Below are 21671 nucleotides of genomic sequence, written 5' to 3' on the forward strand. Positions count from 1 at the left end.
GGCTGCCATTTGGTACAACTTCAAACTTTAAAATGCAAAATTTTTTAATTTGATATTTTTCAATGTTTAGGTAAATTTGAAAGTTTCTAAATGAAACATTTTTCAAATACTGCATGTGTATAAACAGTTAAAATCTGTAATAACCAGTGATTTGTGGTTTCTTATAATTGGGGGTACAGAAAAGTAACCAATCAAATTTGGGCATCAGTTATTTGGATCTTTCTCTTATGTTGGCCCTGTTTTTCTTGTGCATAATCCAACCTTGCATTCCAATCACTATACTTTTAGGTCCATGCAGCATAGCGGTGATTGGCCGGTCTTCCCTCCTGTAGTCAATGGTCGCCGCAGTCATCCGGCTGAGTATCGGTTCGAGTTTTCCCAGGAAAACACTTCTTCCCGCGGACCCATTGTCTCCAACGCGTCGGCAAAGCCCAACGAAAAAGAGGATTCATTGCGCATTTACACCAGGCATCGAAGGTAAGCTTATATATTAGCAGTAAACGATGATGCTATATGTCGCTACGATACTCGAGTCCGCGGTTCTTTCTGTGCGATTCCACACGTGGTCCTCGATTTTGCTGATTCAATTTCTTCTTATACCGTAAATGAGTACTTTCTTTCACCCGTCTATTTTGGTAGGAAAATTTATTTTCATCGTTGAACGTATCATTTTAGACTTTATTATGCATGTGTATCCCGCTATCGACGATTTTTTCTTTGGTCAGGCAAAAAGAGCGCAGTACGGCGTCAGTCTTTGGATGCCATCTTCGCGCCGTGGCGTACTTGCGTACCACCACTGCAAAGTGGGGGCAAGAGAGCCACGTTGTACGATAGACGACAATTTCTAAGGGTTTTGTACATTCCGAATCGAATATATTTTAGTAAAACATTTCTTTGTTGCTAGCGTGTTTGAAACGGGAACAATGCCCTTGTACACGGCGCCTCTTTACGACACGTGTATCCTGCATATTCCTAGTGAATGGATTACACGATGCCATTTTATATTGTTATTTAAAATAGCTTATATTTCTTCAAAATATTTTATCGCTTATTCGTTAAACTTTTTACATTCTTTGCAGATCAAAGATAACGCCAGCTGTTTCACTTTTTCTTTTTTTAGTCTTTTCCAAGCTCTCACAGTTACTGTGCTTTGTTTTTTGTATTCCATTCCTTGCTATATTTTGAGGAAGATGAGATGCTTACATATAGTATAATGAAATACATTTTTACAGTATAGATTTTGATTTCACAGTTTATTATCTTTGTTATTGTTGATAAGTAATCTGAATGATTTCAAATTTAAAAAATTTGTTAAGTATTCTAAGTTTTTTTTAAATTATATATATTTGTTTGATATTTATCATAATATTTTCTATAAGTCTTTTGTGTACAGCTTGTGTTGTTACTATTGATGAGATAGTATTATAAGTTGTTGATTTTTAATTATATTATTTATTTATCATTTTAAATAATATTTATTCACTTCCAATTTTTTGATCGATATAATATACTGTAAAAATCAATAAGTAGATCAACTTTTGTTATAGATTTATAAAAAATGAGTTCAAGTGCGTGTTATAAATGTAACCGGATGGGTCACTATGCACGAGAGTGTCCACAAGGTAGCGGAGGTGGAGCGAGAGGCGATCGTGGACGTGATCGAGAAGGTGGTTTTGTCCGAGGACGTGATAAGTGCTACAAGTGCAACCAATATGGACATTTTGCACGCGAATGCAAAGAGGATCAAGACCTTTGCTATCGTTGCAGTGGCGTTGGGCACATTGCAAAAGACTGCCAACAGGTTATTATAAATACAATTTACTTGTGTATATATACATGTTCACAGAGTTCAACATATTACTATCTTTACATAATAAGTCCTAATGTAATATTTTGTCAATTTGTTTATTTCAATGTAGCACAATATTTCATACTGCATTAGTATGACAAGATAATATCGTAACCTGTGTTGTTCTCAATAGGGGCCTGAAATGAGCTGTTACAACTGCAACAAGACTGGTCATATTGCACGTAGCTGCCCAGAAGGTGGTAACGACTCTGGACGTTTCGCGATGCAAAGTTGCTACAATTGTAATAAGACAGGTCATATCGCTCGTAACTGCACCGAGGCTGGAGGCAAGACATGCTACATGTGTGGCAAACCTGGTCACATAAGCCGTGAATGTGATCAGGACGACAGGAAGTAGGAGATAACCGGAATCCGTGCCGCTCGCTTAACGATAAGCCGTTTACCGTCGCGCGCGCTACTACCGGGAATTGTAGCTAGGTAGGGATGTGCGAACCTATGTCTCGTTAATACGTATAATTCCTAAAAAATGCGTTCCGCCATAGCCGTTCGAATCTCCATCTCTCTACGCTCAACTCCCGGAAGCCCATTTTATTTCTAGTTTCCTTCCCCTCTACATGTCGTTGTTCTCTTCGCAAGGGTTTTTTCTTATGACATCTTTGTTCTTTTTTATTGCTGTTACATTACACCATACATGCGTGCGCGCGCACAAAGTACATTTACACATAGGACACATTCAGCATTACATGAATACACACACTATACGATGTAATAATATTATAAACATTCAATTGAATTAGAGTAGAGACATGAATCCTCTGTCCCCTGACCTTCGATCTATCTCGTACGCGCATTGTTTTGCGATGCAAGATGTATGGATATTTTTTATGTGATTCGTAACAAATTTTACAATTACAACACCCTCGGTCATATCCGGTCAAGTTGAATAATTCATATTGAAACAAGAAAGACTATTGGACGATCGAATTAAAAAAGATCGTTGTTTCTTTGATACGTTAAAGGAATTGAATGATCAGTTGGACTTATGTTATCTTCACGCATCCACGCATCTTGTATCCGGTCCTCCCTCTCGAACTCTCTAGCAACTCGAGTTAAGAAAAAAAAAGAATTCAGAATTAATGGGAAAGGAAGTGAACATGCCGGCCCTGAATACATATAAGTAAGGTTTAGTAACGCCAATTTTTGATGTGTAAGGATGTAATGAGGATCGTTGAACTTATTATTTTATAACAGACCTAGTTTCAGATATTATAACAAAAACTGCACAATTGTATGATTGTCAGTGTTTACGAGTTTATATACAGTTATACTTGGGATATTATTCTAGATTCTGATGAACTAGGACAAAACAAAGCGTGCTTTGTATGTCAGACTCATTAAATGAATTACACGATTACCGAAATGATCATCAATGATTATTACAACGTATATATGTATATATACATATAAACACAGAGGTCTATACAAGTTTGCACATTTTGTATGTACAATCATAATTGTTATACTGAGGATCACCATTGTTCATATTGCCAGTGATTGTTACGGACTTTGAAGAATGCAGTTGCATTTTACCTTACTATATCCTTACATATGGTGAAATAATTCGTTACTAGGTATATGTATATGTATATATATGCGCATATGTGTATACATATATACATACATATGTGCAGGAGCTGTATTTTGTACTGTAAAAAGCTAGATATACTCTGGTCGTTGCTGGTGACTAATTCCGATAATTCTCTTATTTATACATCACAAACAAACAAAAATAACGCAAAAAAAATTATATTTTCATGTATAAAGTACTACACTTATCCTTTTTATAAGTTGTAGAGTGAAATTTTTAGATACAATTTATCTATTATCTTCTTTTTTGTCGAACGTTTGTTGAAAAATCATGAGGCGAAAGAAGAAAAGAATCACGTTGCGGATTTGGAAGTATCTCATTGTGAACACCGTAGTAGAAGATTATTATGTTACTTATAAGTACAAAGATATGCAAGGTTTTTCTAAAAAACGAAAAAGAAGAAAAAAGGAAGGAGAAGAAACAAAGAAAACGAGTGTCTAATAGGAAGTAAACTAGACTGCAGCAAATTTGACGGTGATGCCGTATTTAGAAATATGGAGCCAGTGTTGTTGGGATATGAAATTAATTGAATCCCTTTAATTGAAATTCGTTCTGTCGAACGAGCGGTTCAATTTGAATTAACGTGAAAGATCGTTCTCAGATCTTTGTTCAGTCTAGGTAGATTCGATGGGGACGTGTTGTGCACGCTACGATTTATGTAAATTGGGGATATGCAGGTACCTGACATGTTGAGTTCGATTCGGATAAAGTTGGACGGGTATAGGGACTCGAGTTACACGAACTTTCAGTAGCCCCATTATTTCGGGCCTTGAGCGCCAAGATTCGAGCTGACCCGATTTTTGACGATTTCACCCGAACGTAATGGGGTCACCCGAGGGGCCGCATGTCTCGAGTCCGAGCTTATCCCACTTTCTTCGATTCGACTTGACACGTTTGATTGCACGTATGTCCCTAATGTAGACGCATTTCATCGAAACGTTCTTTTTAAACGATCTATTAGAACAATGACGAATCGTCGCGTGCATGCGATCCAATTGATGCTTTTACCAGCAGCGACGCGTGTATTAATGTTCAGAAGCCAGGCGTGCCTGACTCGGTGAAACTGAAACGCCTCGTGCGTCACATTGCGTAGTAGAGGTGTCCTGTAACAATTTTATACACTTAACTGTTCGGGACTTAAAAACCGATCTCATACATGGTTTTGGTAGTAGTAATCAGTGCGCTAGTGCGTCTGACGAGATTTGGAGGATCAAAAAATTGTACTTCGCTAATGGACCGTAACCTTTGGTGCTTTCATTGGATGCACGATTTAAAAGTAATTGACCGAAAATCTGTATGAAATATTTTTTTAGTTTCTTTGTTTCTGTGATCGATGCGTTGTACAGTCTCAATGTACGTGCACTCGGGTGCGACGTTAGGCTTCCTTTGAATAAAGACGAAGGTGGGGCGAAGGCACCCTTGTTCTCGATTTTGGAAGAATATGTAAACTTTGAAACTTCTAAATTCTCAAACTTCGGAATTCTTAAATCTGTAAAAGTTGCTGTTTTCCAAATTCCTACATTTTCATATTCTAAATTCCCAAATTGTTAAATTCGAAAATTGACTAAAATTGAAGGGTACACCTTTTCCCTACGTCGTCATTTTCCTCAGGAAAGTCGACCATACTCTCAAGTGTACAATGTTATATGATATGTACCGTGATACAACGATGCCTTACTATGTAGGGTGTCGTAGAGGAAAACATACTTCGAGGATATACAGTTTAGGTGTGGGGTTCATTGGTGGCACCGGAGGTTCACAGACGAGCATAAAAAATGAGTGCGATAGGGCACCTGCGCTTTTGTCTCTGCTACAAGACTTACGTACGAATATTGTAAAGAATACGACTGTTACAGTGTATGAACTAATTTTGATCGGTGTACGGCCGATCACGGCTCGACTTATATTAATCTATTAATACTTAAATGAAGAAAATGAAGAGGATGAAGAGGAAAAAAAAAGAAAATTAAGCTACAAAGTAATAAAGGATTGCGGAGTATTTGAAGTTATGTTTTTAAACTGAATTTTTGAAATAGAATGTGTACGGAGAGGCAAAGACGAGATCTTGTTTTTCTTTTCTGTTCCCTACATGCTTGATCAGGTGGCTTGTTCACCTATTTATTTGAGGGGTACTCCTGCATCTAAAATTAAGGAAGTGTACGATATATGACATACTTCATGTACTATTTATGTTTCACTTGAAAGAGGAGATCAATTACTAATAAAATGTAAATGTATAATTTCCTTTTCAGTTGTTGATCCTTTGTACATGTAACGTTTTCGTTTTCTTCAAATTAAATATTTAATTCATTTTCTTTCGACACGTGTACGTATACAAATATGGATGCTTTAATTTTTCATTCTATAATTTGATATATGTATATATTCAATTGTCCGTAATTTTATCTATTATTCAGTTTTAAAAAATCATTCGAAACAATTGAACTTAAATAATTGAAAATCGTACAAATTTTATTTTTATTGTACGTGTCCATGTTAATATAATTAAATATTTAATTTATTTACTTTTTATATATTAAGCATAAGTACTGGATAATTATTTGCTAACGATATTTCTCATGAATGCCTATATTTCTTAATAGGTTGAAATATGCGGTACATTCATGAAAAGTTGGTGATAACGAAATTAATGATACGAAGCTTATCACCAGACTCGTTGCGTGCATGTGAGCCAGCTTCAACTATATACTTCTCGAAAAAAACACTGGTTTAAATAAATATGAACCAGGTGTATAAGCATAGAATTCTTGAAACGATATTATAAAAGTAAATTTTCTTATATTTATAATTAATCAAAATTCTGTCTGATGAACGACTTGCATGTCTACACGCGGCGGCCCTGCTTATCGCCAAAAAGAAGAATGCATGCTACTTATTTTTATGTCCTGCTAACAAGATGGTATAAATAATGTGTATCGTCAAAAGTCAATTAATAATCATTTATTTTTCATTTAAATGTAAGAAACTTATAAGATTAAATACTTAAAAATATATAAAACATAAGAAATATTTGTTCTAACGTGAAGGAACGGTGGAATTGTGAAACAAAAATCTAGGAACACGGAACAGGTGCAGGAACATGTATCCGGTCCGTGTGATTTTCCCCGTGCCCTCTCACCTTAATCTCACGTCTGTCAAACGATCGTGAATTTTCGGAAGATGTGAGGCTTCGGAAAGTGGGCACGCCAAGAAAATCGCGTCACGACATTCGCATGATGCCCTCACGTTCGAAATACATTACGGCCGCCGATGCTTCGATTTATTTGCGGTAACAACGAGGAAGCATTTGACGAAAAAGGGAGCGAAGTGATCTTGGACGGTGCGCACAGCAATGGCCACGACAGAAGGAGTCACGATAGAGGAGCTCAGGGCCGAGATCGAGAGGCTATCTCGAGAATTAGATTTAGCTTCCACAGAAAAAATACAATCTGCTCAATACGGTCTCGCTTTACTCGAAGAGAAGTCCACCTTGCAACAAAGATGCAACGATCTCGAGGCCCTCTACGAAAACACAAAACACGAGCTGGAAATCACCCAAGAGGTTAGTTCACTTCTCTTTTTGATTTTTCGTACACGTGAATTACTTATTTGTCAATTGCTTAGGAATTTTTCTATTGATCTATTTTAAAAATAATTTAGAAGTATTGGAAACATATGGCCAGTGCAAATTGGAACGTATTCATTAAACACTAATTACGTTATGTGCTAATTAGACAATTAAATATGCAGCAATTTTATAGACCCATTCGTCACTGTCATTTCATAACTTTCAACATTTCATATTTTTTGTATGATGTTATTTATGCACATAGTGATTTAAGTGTGTCTTTTACTTTAATAGGCTTTAGCAAAGTTCCAAACGACCACAAAATTGACTACAAAAAGTGGCATAGAACAAGAAGAGAGTCTCCTTAACGAAAGTGCTGCAAGAGAAACATCTCTTCAGACACAAATCATTGAATTGGAAAATGAAACCAAGCAAGTACGTATTTGATTCCTGGGAAAAGTGTATCAATAATAATACTGAAAATTAAATAATTTATATTTTATATTATCTTTTTTTCAGTTGCGCCATGAGCTGGAACGTGTACAAGCAGAACGTGATCATGCGTTGCAAGAAAGAGAGGAAGTTGGGAAAGATCACCAACAAGCGGAAACAGAAAGGAAATCTTTACGTACTATGTTACGTGAATGCAGATTTCGAGAAGCTAGGCTTCTCCAGGACTATTCGGAATTGGAAGATGAGAATATTTCATTACAGAAACAGGTATCTGGTTTGAGGTCCAGCCAAGTAGAATTTGAAGGTGCCAAACACGAAATAAGGAGATTAACGGAGGAAGTAGAACTTTTAAATAGTCAAGTTGAAGAGTTAACAAATTTAAAAAAAATTGCTGAGAAGCAAATGGAAGAAGCACTTGAATCTTTGCAAGCTGAACGTGAAGCGAAATACGCATTGAAAAAGGAGCTGGATCAAAGAATTAATAGTGAATCAATTTATAATCTTAGTAACCTTGCTCTTTCTATTAGAGGAATTACAGAAGATCAAACAATATGTAGTGATGGAGAAGATGATTCTCCTGCATTACGTAGAATTGAAGCAGATCTGAAGACTCAAGAACCAGGTACCTCTGCCACTGACAAACAAGTGGATTTGTTCTCTGAGATTCATTTGAATGAATTGAAGAAATTAGAAAAACAGTTAGAACTAGCAGAATCTGAGAAGGCTCATCTTACACAAAATTTGAGGGAATCACAGTATGCAGTTGAAAAAAGTCAGAATGAAGTACAATCGTTTGTTGCGCGTATAGTGCAACTGGCAGCTCATGTACAATCGTTACATCATCTTCATTCTAAATTGCCCGAAAAGCAAACCGAAGAAACGACGTTAGATAAGTTGAATCAGGTTTGTGTACAAGATATATCAAAGTAACTGTTTTCACTTCGTTTTAATACTCGTTCTTGTTGCAGGCAATTATGCAATACCACCAATGGAGTACTATGTCCGCGAGGGAAGTTAATCAACTTCAAAAGGATTTAGCTGAATTAGAGAATGGTTTAACTATATCTGACTCGACCCAACAATTACGAACAGAATTAACAAATCTTAGAAACAAGGTATATAATTTTTTACCATTTTTTTTATTCTTTATATTATTTTTTTTAATTGCATCCGTTCATTATCATTCTTTTAATATTTTTTTTATTAAATATTTTTGATCTCGTGTATTTATAAATAGCATCATTACAGCAAATGTTATGAAGAGTAAAAATGTAAGTTAATAATTTAATTCAACTTAACATTGATATTTTACTGATAATAACTGAATACATATGTGTAAATAACAAGAATAAACTGTGACTCTGGCACAATGACGCTTAATATTCAAAATTTAGAATTTGAACAGAAATTATGGCATTTCAGATCCCAGAGTCAGAGAAGAGCCTTCAAGAAAAGGTTGGAACGTGTGGTCCCTTTGACGTATTTACCAGTTATTTAATAATGATTGTCTTTTGGCTCCTTTAATGATCCGTACAGATTGCTTATCAGTGTCCTAACAATCCATCGTGTATTGCTTTTGATAATTTCATATTCTTAACTACGGTCGTTCCTGTAACTACTTACGAATATATCATCATTTCACGAATTGAAGACTCCTTTGTGAAAATGTTTCCAAATTCTACATATATGTTTTAGCCTATTGTTTTCACAAACGGGTTGTCATTTATTAGCGTCTATATGAATGTTCTTATTAAATGCTCGAACAAACGTACGGATCTCAATCGCTATGCACTCTGTGGCTTTAAAATAGAATGTGCTTAGGAAGAAAAACTCAACGGATACTATCCTATTCATTTCATTTGCATCTAACGTAGCATGAGTCAGACTCACAGAGCCTATTTTGCACGACGTTCGAAAAGAGATTATGTCACACAGTCTTGCAAAATTATTTCACTTGACAAGTACTGTTTCCCTGAGTTGTACGAATCTGACTTTATAATCGAAGTTTTGAAACTGATATATGTAAAATTTCTCTGAAAATGCAACGAACATCATTTATATAGTTGCAGCAATTAAGGGGAGAATAAATATACAAACTTTTTATTAAATTTCAGCTTTTAGATACAGAACAAAGAAGCATGCAACTTGAATCTGATATTGCTACCCTTTCGAAACTCGCAGTAGAAGCCGGTGGTTTCCTTGATTCTGCACAAAATGACTTGCAAAATCTTTCTGACGAGCTTGCACAACTTTACCACCACGTGTGTACGGTTAATGGACAAATTCCATCACGAGTGGTCCTGGATCACGAAAAGATTCCCGAAAAGGAAGAAGAAAATGGAAAGATCGAGTGGTGTAGGACATTGTTCAAGACCGACATTCAGATAAAAGATTTGGAGAGCCTTAGCAAATCGAAAGAAGTTGCGAAACACATAGAAACCGCAATGGATCAAATAAAGCATCTTAGAAGTGCTGTAGAACACACGATCGAACTTTCAAAGGGTTCAGGAATGCAATCGAACGTATGCAACGTTTGCGAAGGCAAGTTGAAGAAATTGTTTATCCATTTTTGCTTACTCGCTTGACATGTATTTTGTAATACATTATTTCTTCCCTCACCGTAAATTGTAGGATCAGTCAATGAGAATAAGGCAGAGGTAGCTGATTTACAAGAACAAGTAATTAGATTGAAAGCTTTGTTATCAGCTAAACGCGAACAAATAGCAACGTTGAGAACAGTATTGAAGTCAAATAAGAACACAGCTGAAGTAGCGCTTACAAATCTAAAGAGCAAGTATGAAAACGAAAAGAGTATCGTTAACGAGACCATGTTGAAATTGAGAAATGAGCTTAGAATGTTGAAAGAGAACGCTGCAACATTTTCAAGTAAGTTACTCATAAAATAAATTTTACGATAATGTACACGTAATTTATATATAGTAGAGATGTTTATATTATTTTTAAACATTTTTTTATTTTTCGTTCTACTAACATCATCGTGTTAACGTATTAACATAATACTAATGATTATTATTAGTATTCATGTATATTTTACTACTGCTAACTAGCTGCGCTACGATTGATTACGCAGTTGCATTAAGAGTTTGCCAACAACGATATTGCTTTGTTTCGTAACAAATATGTTAATATACATTTTTGTGTAAATAGTATATTTACTAACGATATAAAATTTCTGCTGTGACTTTCTATTTCTTAACGTCATACTTAAAACAATTTTTAAACATCTGATTATATTTGAGTATAACTATACTTATTATAACTAATTTATTACCGTTCTTCTAATGTTCATATTTTCCTTCATGTGCTTCTACTTGGTGTTAATACCTGCTAACCACACTTCTCAGGTTTACGTGCGATGTTTGCCGCACGTTGCGAGGAATATGTAACGCAGGTCGACGAGTTACAACGCCAGCTAGCCGCGGCTGAAGACGATAGGAAAACTCTGAACCAACTTCTTCGACTCGCTGTGCAACAGAAGCTTGGTTTGACCATGAAGTTGGAGGAATTAGAGGTCGATCGGGAGTTACGGAATACTCGAAGACACGCAGCTAGTGCAAACGGACGAGGTAGAATGCGATTGTCGCAACAGACGAACCGTCCTCACTTAGGCAGAGATTTCTTCTAGAAAATGGTGAAGATGTGGAGCAAGTTATTCTGAGACAAACGAGGATCTTGAACTTTTCAATTTTTTACTGCTCATCGTCGAATCATGTGGACACAGAAAACGCTTTCTTTAAGATTACTTTTAACTACATGAAATCATTTAGCGTTACACGTTTCTTTATCTGATCATTCATAAACGTAGAGTAGAAACTGTACAGAAACACGTTCTTGTAATACGTAGCGAAAATATTTTTACAAAAATTCGTACAGACGTAGATCGTTTGCTAGGAAACATTTTTCATGCTGTGAAGGGCACCGATTTTTTTAAAAGACGTGGAGCAGGTCGTTTGGAAAGCTTTGAAATGTTCATATTTTCTTGTATTCGTATTGCTCCATATCGTAGAGTTTTTAGAAAGCTCTGCCTTCTGTTACCAATATTGTTAGTAGAGATGTTTGACGAGCACAGAATGCATTTCTGTTGCAAGATTTTTTTGGTGAAACATTCTGTGCTTGGAAATTCATTCGCAGAGAATTACCGTGGTAGTTCCTGCGAATGGGACGCTTATCAATGTTTAATGAATTGATTTTTAACCAATTACCCTTTCTTTTTTAAGAAAGATATGTTAATTGTATATGTGTTTCTACGTTTTAGAAATTTTTATTCTTTCGTAGTTAGGTTTTACATATTTGAGTATGATATTGTGTATCATCGTAACCACGCAGTAACTAAATCCGTACGGATGGTTCATATGGTTGTAGTAACTATGAAGCAGATACAAATTTTTTGTATTAACGGGGATGCATGATAAAATGAACGTACATTGTTTTTAGGTAGACAAACGAAAGGAAAAAATGACGAGTTTGCATTGCATACCATAGAGACAATATTAATTGTGCGCGACTGTAGCGTTTATAATCAAAGTAGAACGAGTAGACGTATAGCGTTGAAAGATACAGAATAGCAGAATAACAGAATTAGGGACCCATCTCTAAGTAGCTCCTCTAACGGATTGTTTTTTAACCAAGAAACCATCTACACGTATTCCATTTTTAAAGTTATTTTTAAAGTATTTAACGAATGGCATTTTAACTTGTTTTGGTAGTAGGTTGTAACAGTACTATACGAATTAATTATTCCTGAACTGGAGAGAATCTTTTATAGTGTTCAATCATGAAACTTGGCCTAAATAGGCTTTAATTCAATTCTATTGAATTTGGCAGCTTTTATTATTGTTTATAACTATTAGCAGTATATAATTGATTTATTTAGTATTTTTTAATCGTTGTTAATTTATATCTAATTTATGACAGTTTTTCAGTCCAGCAGCTATTGATATTGATTTTGATGCATAATATTCATAGATCTCTTTTTCGATGCAACCAATGAAAAAAGCAGACGCATCAACAAATATAATCGGAGATAGCTGTATAATGTCCATTAATATACATGCTCCTTTCTCTGTTACATTTAATACTCCTGCTGATTTTGTATATTTGTTAACACGAAACTGCGCCGTAGCTTTCAGTATATCTATTTCTTCATTTCATTCTGCGCAAGGCAGAATGCGTTACGAATGCAAGTAAAAAAACTACGAGAGCAAAGTGGTAAAATATTGTTTATTTATCATGTTTCTGTTTGCATTTACGAACAGTCTTAGGTGTATCTGATATCTCTGCGATTGATCAATATGTAATTTGATTAACGTGATTTCTGATCAATCGTTTGCGCAAGAGAGCGTGGTTGTGTGTGCATTTTAGTGGAGTTTCTAGCATAATGTGCATGGTACGTTGTGCAGGATACTTGAGCGCAATATTGATGCAATTTTACACGTGTCACAGTTTTCTATAATCAAGATAATTTATAATTTTTGAGACTTATTATTATACAACGTTTATTGGAACACGTAATATTTATTGCAATATAATTCACGTTGAAACGAATTTACGCTTTTATTATAATAATATTTATTTGAATGTCGTGAAATTTTTATACTGTGCTATCCTGCACGTGTGCGTAACACGTACGTTTATCGTGAACCATCTTTAATCAAATTTGTTATTAGCTATTAGTATTATTAACTTGATTACTTTTATTATCATTATTATTATTATTAACAATATTACAATTATATATATATATATATAGATATGAATTATTGCGATATTGCTGTCAGCTTCGTCGCGGAATCCAGATGAGTACCTAAAGAGAATTTATCGATCGTTCATTGACTATCAATCGATTGATTAGTTGTCACTATAATTATATTTATACCGTATAGTTATTGTATTGCCTGTGTCTATGATTTTCATCAGGAACGGAAATTCTTATTTATGTTGTCTCAATTAACAGTATCTAACAATCAACGGAATAAAATTTCAATCTTATTTGTTTTATGTTTTTATTTCCTACGTTACGTTTCTTTATTTTCCTTATTTATCGTTTCCCGTTAACTATCGTAAGTCTTATATTTTTTTACTTCGAGATAGACACAGGTGGTTCTAATTTGTGTCCATAAACCGAGCCAGCCTCAAGCCACCGTCCCTTTCCTTCCCTTCGCTCCATTGCCAGGAATAAGCCAGAAAAAGAAATTCTTTCTTTTCTCTTACGATCTATCATTAATTACTATTTCTCCTTCCGACTTCGTCCTTAACGGAAAGAAATTCGTCCTCGATTTTTCGCCTTGCCGTCCGCGCTGTCCAAAGGCGACTCAAGATCGTTCGTAATCAATAAGAATCTCAAATTTGTAACCTTCATTGTTACGTAAATTAACCCTTTGCGGTGCGACGTATATTTAGACTCATTAGTCGTAGACTCGATAACAATTTGGATACGGAATTAAATTTTCATAGAGTATTTATAGCAGGTCATAGTATATTTATGATGGCAATTTCATAGCGTGTGAGATGGTAGAATTAAATTCATAGTGTATTTAATCATACTCTAATAATACTGATACCAATTGATTCTTTAAATTAAACTTTCGTTTAGTGTTGAGTACTTTTGAGTACCTGACTATCCGAATGAGTGACCTATCTGAAATATTTAAGCGTTGAGTCTATCTTGAACGTCTGTATACTCCTGAGAATTTCGAGTACCAAATATAGTCATACAATTTAAATAACTCATATACCATTATCAGTATTAATCGTACATTTTTATACCATCATTATTTCTGAAACAAGTAAACATTGAATTAAAATTGTATTAAGTAGTGGACTAGATGTATAGTAATAATTAAACCTCAAAGGGTTGCATTTGAAATCTGAACAGTTCTGGTAATACGAGTATCTTCAATGCGATGTAACTGAACGAAATTAAGTCGTCAAAGCGCAAGCTGTGACACTTGCCAAAGATTCTGTCCTTTCGAGGGATCTTATTCCCTTCACACACACTTGACGTCCTTCACGAAGTTCCTTCACGTTATACATGTACCGAACTCTTTGTAGACATTATATCCTGTTGAAATCTCTGAAGAGCCCGTAGTTCTTTCTGTTACAGATATAGAATGTTAATTAAAAGGAGAAGTCTCCTTTCGTCCATAATCTGCTTTCTGATATGTGAAACTGGTTAAGTTTAAACTGATATGAAAATTTATTCGACAATAACGAACATTTTTTGTGGTTCCAGTTATTGTCTCTTGCTTTATATAATGTGACCAGATAATAGAGTTTTTAATTCTAAATAAAATTAAAGGCTATCAGTAATGTGTATGTAACATTTTGGTTCATTTGGCTTATAACTGATACAGTGACGGATTCAGAGAGAAACCTTAACATACTACAGTTTATAAACTTTAAAAATTCTGAACTTAAAAAACTCCAAAATGACCAAGCTGCAAAATTGAAAACTGAGTTTCTGTATCCGTCTCTGAATCAACATAAAAAAATTGTAAGAACAAGGTTAAACTATTCACATGTCCTCTATTCTTCATCGAGCTTATACGATTAAGAAAAATTGTCTAAACGATCATTTAACGTTATATCGAACACGTTGAAACCGTTATATTTTTACATTCGCGTGGAACTTGATCGAAAAGATGATTCAATGTAATTTAAAGAAAAAAAGAGATAAGAAAAAGGTCCATTTAAGAGGATTATTAAGAACAATAAACGTCAAATGTCTGCCTGTCGAGCTGGACACGGAATTGTGATAACCAGGATGTATGTTAGACAGGCAGATTTTTGCTCAAGGCTTCCATGAAAAGCTCTGATTGCGTCCCAATTCTGGCTCCCTTCCTGGCGATGGTGTGCACGTTTGGCTTAGATATTATACATTGTGACCTGTAATTTGTGGTACAATTGGAAAGATATTCTGTTCGACATTTTGACGAGTTTAATTTGGAGAAATAATTGACAAATATTGTAGAAATTGTATTACCTTCGGTGTTGGGTTGTGACCTTGACCTTGAAAGTTGAGACCAATTTTGTATTGCATTTTCTTCATAAGTGTAATACTTTGTTGTCCAATTTTCTTCATAAGTGTAATACTTCAGTGTATAGTTTCAATACTGTAAAATAACATTATATTTTTGAATAAGTTAAATTGCAAAAAATTGTAACGAAGGTCGTCAAAGTGTAAGAATGAGATTACTTCCGGTTGTACGACAAGCTACGAACATACTGTACGAACATTAGGAGTAAAGAACGTTGGAGTGCCGAGTTAGCTGTAATGGCGTAGGTTAAGCGATTTAACCGATTGCGTGTAATTTGTGCTGGAATTATCAATGGGTTGGGGAAATAATGTAAGGATGCGTTCTAGGGGAATACGATTCGGTTGTACATGTACTTCCGGCCGATGCGAAGCGAACGTCGACGTTCGGGTATTCTATTGCACCTTAACAGGGTCCACGTGTGAATTTAGCGAAAAAATTTTGAGAGATGAAATCAATTCTCTATGTTGGTTTTTTCTACTGCGAGCGTTATTCATCATTGTCTACCATTTCACCGTGAACGTTTTTCAATGTTGAAGACTATCATTTTTAATTAGATACACTATTAGATACATTATATAAAGTTGCTCAGAATATTTAAGGTCTGCATACTTTATGCATTTTGTATTTATATCAACGTAACGTCATGTATTTATAATTTTGATATTTATCATTAATGTAGGAGTTCTTTGTTTAAAGAGCTGCAACATAATTTACATTGTTTTATGTTATTACATTTTATGTTATTAAATGATGTTATTTTATAACATCATAATATTTTATGATGACATTAGAATATTATAACATTATAGAATAACATCATTTATTTTATAACATTATAACATTTTATTATGACATTATAATATTATAACATTGTAATATAACATTATTTGAGACATCATTTATAACATCATTTTGTAACATCACTTAAAACATCATTTTATAACATCATTTTGTAACATCATTTTATAACATCATTCTATAACATCATTTTGTAACATCATTTTATAACACCATTTTATAACATCATTTTGTACATCATTTACATAAGTTTTGCTTTAATACGTTACTTAATGATATTCTACAAATGTTATAATAATTTAAAGTCATATATTGACTTAAAATGTAATAGTAAGATAGCGAAGAGACCAAAAGCATAAAAGTACAGTAATATTGTACGCTTTCTTGTAATGAATTAATTTAAAATATTCTTTTCCATTGAAGAACGTTCAAAATCAATGAACAACGTAGTCTCTTTAGTCTGACAGCGTGCTCGAACAATGGACCCAAAGTCATTGTAAATAATGTAAATGCACATTTAGTGTAACGCCATCGTTTCGACGTACGATAAGACAGAGGAATTAGCGGCGATGATTTGTATTTCTGAACGACTTTCGTATATTTTCTTCTTGGTAGCCGTGTACGTAGCTACATTTAATCATAAGGAACACCATCTGTAATCGTGTAGTGAAATACGACCGAAGAAATTCAATGCAGGAATATTCGTAGTGAACCTTCGCGACCTTTTTTCCCCCCACTTTCACGTTTATTATCACGAACTTAATCAAGACGTGAGCATCGTGTTAATTAGATTATCGATAGTAGACACTTACGTAGATGTTCAACGACATTTATGCAGAGGAGACGATCCGAAACACGTGCAAGATAGATACACGACAGTGTATCTGGTGTTAAACGTTATTAAACCGGGATATTACTCGTATTAGAGATTCTTTTTGTAACATAAAGTGAAATATAATCATTTGTAACACGAATATCTTGTCTCTTAATTAATGTTCCCTTATACAAAAATAATTATCTAATGAATGGTAAGTAATTATGTATTTTTACTTCGGCGCAATGTACGAATTGCTAAATAAATTTTCATCTTAAGTGTTGAACTTTACCAAATTTTCAAACACGCAATTTGCATCATTTTACATTCTCAAACTTCTCATTTTCCATTTTGAGGTTAGCTGTAACTTCACAATTGTTAGTTGAATTATTACATCTGTTTCTAAATTAAATTACCTGTAAAATTTAGACTCATTCATATATTGAATATTCTCTTAACTATATTTGAATGTAGTATGAATTATATCTCCCAATTTTAACTTGCTATTTTCAATAATGTTTACGGACTTATGCATACAGTCAAAACAAAGTAAAATTCAAAAATTTGGATTTTCCCGCGCGTTTAAAACGAGGTTCCGAACATATGGAAAATAAAAAAATGAATATTTCGGCACTTTGGCGACGTAGTATGGTCCCTGAGGCATTTAGAAACAAATTTCTATTAGGGTTTGATGCGTTTTGATGCCTAATAAAGCCAGAAAATGAATTTTTGTCGAATTCGGGCGAAAACGGTACAGGTGGCGCCATCTAGCGGCGAGCGGCGGAACTACGAAAAAACTGAAATTTCGATTTTCTCCGAAATTAGGCAATTTTACGCATTCCTGAGGGTCAGAAATTGTTCTACGACCTCTCTAGAACCTATATAATGCCACAAGAACCTCCTCGGAGCGCTAGAAAAGAAAATAGAAAAATAGGTCAAAACATGGACTAAAAAATTGGCGTCCATCTAGCGGTGAAAGTTGGAACTACAAAAACATAAAAATGCGATTTTCTCGAAAATTAGCAAACTTTGAGTACTTCTGAGGCTCAGAAAGTGTTATGTGATCGCACTAGAAGGAAAATAAAGCAATAAAAGTTTCCTAAAGGCTTTAATAAAGAAAATAAAAAAAATGTCATTTTATGGAGAAAATTTGTGGCGCCATCTAGCGGCGAAACTGCGAACTAAACTGAAAAAACGTATGCCCGAACACGCAGTAAAGGGGTCGAATAAAAATTGAATTTGCAGGTTTAATAGGCAAAAAAATGAATAACTTATTCAACAAAAATTGCTTTGAAATGTCTAAGGAAGCATACTACGTGGTCGAAGTTGCGAAATATTACTTTTTATATTTTTCCTTAACGCGTGTACGGGCATACGATTTTTCAGTTTAGTTCACAGTTTCGCCGCTAGATGGCGCCACAAATTTTCTCCATAAAATGACATTTTTTTTATTTTCTTTATTAAAGCCTTTAGGAAACATTTATTGCTTTATTTTCCTTCTAATGCGATCACATAACACTTTCTGAGCCTCAGAAGTACTCAAAGTTCGCTAATTTTCGTGAAAATCGCATTTTTATATTTTAGTAGTTCCAACTTTCACCGCTAGATGGACGCCAATTTTTTAGTCCATGTTTTGAGCTATTTTTCTATTTTCTTTTCTAGCGCTCTGAGGAGGTTCTTGCTACAATATATAGGTTCTAGACAGATCACAGAACAATTTCTGACCCTCAGAAATGCGTAAAATTGCCTAATGTCGGAGAAAATAGAAATTTTAGTTTTTCGTAGTTTCACCGCTCGCCGCTAGATGGCGCCACCTGTACCGTTTTCGACCGAATTCGACAAAAATTCATTTCCTGGCTTTATTAGGCATCAAAACGCATCAAACCCTTATAGAAATTTGTTTCTAAATGCCTCAGGAACCATACTACGTCGTCAAAGTGCCGAAATATTCATTTTTTTATTTTCCTTATATGCGTGTTCGGACCCTCACTCTTTAGGATCAGTTTTTTCAGTGATTGTTCGTTCGTGGCGAGTCCGATTAAAAATCTTTTTTTCTATGTCCATCCGGATGTACATACGCATGTGCGTGCAAAATTTGATGAGAATTGGTTGTGCGGTCCAAACGAAAAACGCGGACAAAGAAGTTGCAAAGTCAAATATAAGAGCTTCGCTCAATTAGTCGTCTGTAAAAAATAAATTATTATTTTTCATCAAAGTTCCATCATTACTTTCTACAATGTACCTAAACATTTTCGAAACCCATCGCTCTAATTTTAAAGGAATCGATCGACAAAAATAAATTCTAGCACTGCTGGAAACGCGGAATATTTCAAGAGGTTGTTGCCTATTGAAATGCAAGCGGTGTTAAATTGTATTTGGCACTGGTTGTTTCGGGCCGTCTGGGAAATCCAAGGGTTAGTAACCACAGCGTTATACACTGTACAAGTGTTTGTCAATACACGGCTCGAATTAACAAGAATATTGCTGTATCATTTTATCTCAGTTTTCACGGCTGTACATGAGACTTAAATAAATTAAATCTTTGGAAGAGTTACAAGATTTAATATGTGGCATACAGTCGGTAGGATTTTAGGGTTTTTCGTGGTTATTGGTGAAAGTGGATTTGGGTGTTTGGGGAGTTATGGCAATTTTGGGAAGTTTTGGGGATTTTGGGGACTTTTGACAATTTTGGGAGTTTTGGCAATTTAGGGAAATTTCGGGTATTTGGGGAGTTATGGCAATTTTGGGCAGTTTTGGGGATTTTGGGGATTTTTGACAATTTTGGGAGTTTTGGCAATTTAGGGAAATTTCGGGTATTTGGGGAGTTATGGCAATTTTGGGAAGTTTTGGGGATTTTTGGGAGTTTTGGGAATTTTGGGAGTTTTGGCAATTTAGGGAAATTTGGGGTATTTGGGGAGTTATGGCAATTTTTGGAAGTTTTGGGGATTTTGGGGACTTCTGACAATTTTGGGAGTTTTGGCAATTTAGGGAAATTTCGGGTATTTGGGGAGTTATGGCAATTTTGGGCAGTTTTGGGGATTTTGGGGACTTTTGGGAATTTTGGGAGTTTTGGCAATTTAGGGAAATTTTGGGGATTATGGGGAGTTTTGGGAATTTTGGGAGTTATGGGGATTTTGGGAAGTTTAGGAATTAAATTTTAGAAAGTGAGATTTGGGGGAGGTAGAATTTGGGGGAAGCGAGATTGAGGATAATTGGGATTTGGGGGAGCTGGGATTTGAGAAAGATGGAATTTGGCAAAATTAGAATTTGGGATAGTTGGGATTTGGGACAGATGGAATTTGGGAGAGTGGGGATTCGACAAAATTAGAATCTGGGATAATTGGAATTTCGGGGAGATGGAATTTAGGGAAGGTGGAATTTGGGAAAGATGGAATTTGGGGGATGGAATTTGGAGAAGGTGGAATTTGGGGAAGATGGAATTTGGGAAAGACGGAATGTGGGTAAAGTGGGATTTGGGGAAGGTGGAATTTGGGGAAGGTGAAATTTGGAGTAAGTGGAATTTGGGGAAGGTGGAATTTGAGGGAAGTAGGATTTGGGCAAGGTGGAATTTGGGAAAATTGAAATTTGGCAAAATTGGAATTTGGGAAAATTGAAATTTGGCAAAATTGAAATTTGGGAAAATTGGAATTTGGGAAAATTGAAATTTGGCAAAATTGAAATTTGGAAAAATTGGAATTTGGAAAAATTGAAATTTGGAAAAATTGAAATTTGAGGAAAACAGAATATATGAATATAGAAATTTGAAAAAAAAAATGGAATTTTCATAAGATAGAATTCTACAATTTTTGAAACAAAAATAAAATTTCAGAATTTTCAAATCCAAAAATATACCGACATAGAATTTTAAGAACATAAAACCTCAAAAACTCAAAAAATAAAAAACTTGAATTTTTAACACTTTATAACCTTAACCCTCCAAAAAATTGAAAATTTGAAACTGTTATTAGCATCATGACCCTAAATAAACCTTGACAAAATAATACTTGTAATTCATTTGAACAATTTAAAATTGCTTCCAGTCTATTAAAAGAAAGTTCGTAAATTTATTACGTTTTTTAACCACCGCAGGGAGCATAATTATGCCACGTGATTAATAACATCTGAATTACACCGTAATTACAGAGAGTCATTACTTCTTTCATTTAGATTTTCATCCAACTAAAACTTCTCGGTGTACACAGTCGAATAAATAGAGTAACAGAGAATGAATTCTTAATATTTTTCATTATTTCTTCTAAAATATTGTAGTTGAAGATTCTCTTTTTGAGGAAGACATTTTTGGGGTATTTTTAGGAAAAATATTGCAATATTTATCAAAAATATCGATTGGGTACGAGCGAAACTAGGTTGTGTTTCTTGGTTTTCAAGAGATATTCAAATAAAGAATTATTGTCGTTTTAAAAATATTGGGATGATTTCATGAGGACCCTTTTCGAGTTTATTAATTGAGGTGAAGTAGAAAGTGGGGAAGAATTTGTTTTTAAAATTTGAAGTTGGAAAAT

General features: G+C 34.6%; 2 protein-coding genes and 1 long non-coding RNA gene across 11 annotated transcripts; 2 read left to right on the forward strand and 1 right to left on the reverse strand.

The window, feature by feature from the left end:
* Positions 1–301: 301 nt before the first annotated feature.
* CNBP (CCHC-type zinc finger nucleic acid binding protein) lies at positions 302–5702 on the forward strand. Of its 3 annotated transcripts, none has more exons than XM_012288906.2 (3): positions 302–477; positions 1531–1801; positions 1983–5702. In XM_012288906.2, the coding sequence occupies exons 2-3, from the start codon at positions 1559–1561 to the stop codon at positions 2205–2207; spliced, it is 468 nt and encodes a 155-aa protein (XP_012144296.1). In that variant the 5' UTR covers positions 302–477; positions 1531–1558; the 3' UTR covers positions 2208–5702. The 3 variants fall into 3 exon arrangements, with proteins under 3 accessions (XP_012144296.1, XP_003704834.1, XP_012144297.1); XM_003704786.3 differs by having other exon boundaries at positions 304–477; positions 1548–1801; XM_012288907.2 differs by lacking the exon at positions 302–477 and adding an exon at positions 735–850 and having other exon boundaries at positions 1548–1801.
* Positions 5703–6510: 808 nt separating this feature from the next.
* BicD (Microtubule-associated protein Bicaudal D) lies at positions 6511–13488 on the forward strand. 2 transcript variants are annotated; one of them, XM_076539903.1, is made up of 8 exons: positions 6511–7020; positions 7321–7461; positions 7546–8382; positions 8448–8594; positions 8902–8934; positions 9594–10020; positions 10111–10365; positions 10845–13488. In XM_076539903.1, the coding sequence occupies exons 1-8, from the start codon at positions 6811–6813 to the stop codon at positions 11123–11125; spliced, it is 2331 nt and encodes a 776-aa protein (XP_076396018.1). In that variant the 5' UTR covers positions 6511–6810; the 3' UTR covers positions 11126–13488. The 2 variants fall into 2 exon arrangements, with proteins under 2 accessions (XP_076396018.1, XP_003704833.1); XM_003704785.3 differs by lacking the exon at positions 8902–8934 and having other exon boundaries at positions 6517–7020.
* An 856-nt stretch (positions 13489–14344) lies between these two features.
* LOC105662927 (uncharacterized) lies at positions 14345–17863 on the reverse strand. Of its 6 annotated transcripts, none has more exons than XR_013040528.1 (5): positions 17565–17859; positions 17441–17509; positions 17147–17352; positions 15482–15611; positions 14345–15384 (listed from the first exon to the last, which is right to left on the reverse strand). It is a non-coding gene; the product is annotated as an uncharacterized LOC105662927 (long non-coding RNA). The 6 variants fall into 6 exon arrangements; XR_013040529.1 differs by having other exon boundaries at positions 17441–17515; XR_013040532.1 differs by lacking the exon at positions 17147–17352 and having other exon boundaries at positions 17441–17515; positions 17565–17863.
* Between the last annotated feature and the right edge of the window lie 3808 nt (positions 17864–21671).

Source organism: Megachile rotundata, chromosome 14 (assembly GCF_050947335.1).
Source record: "Megachile rotundata isolate GNS110a chromosome 14, iyMegRotu1, whole genome shotgun sequence".
NCBI classification, from domain to species: Eukaryota; Metazoa; Arthropoda; class Insecta; order Hymenoptera; family Megachilidae; genus Megachile; species Megachile rotundata.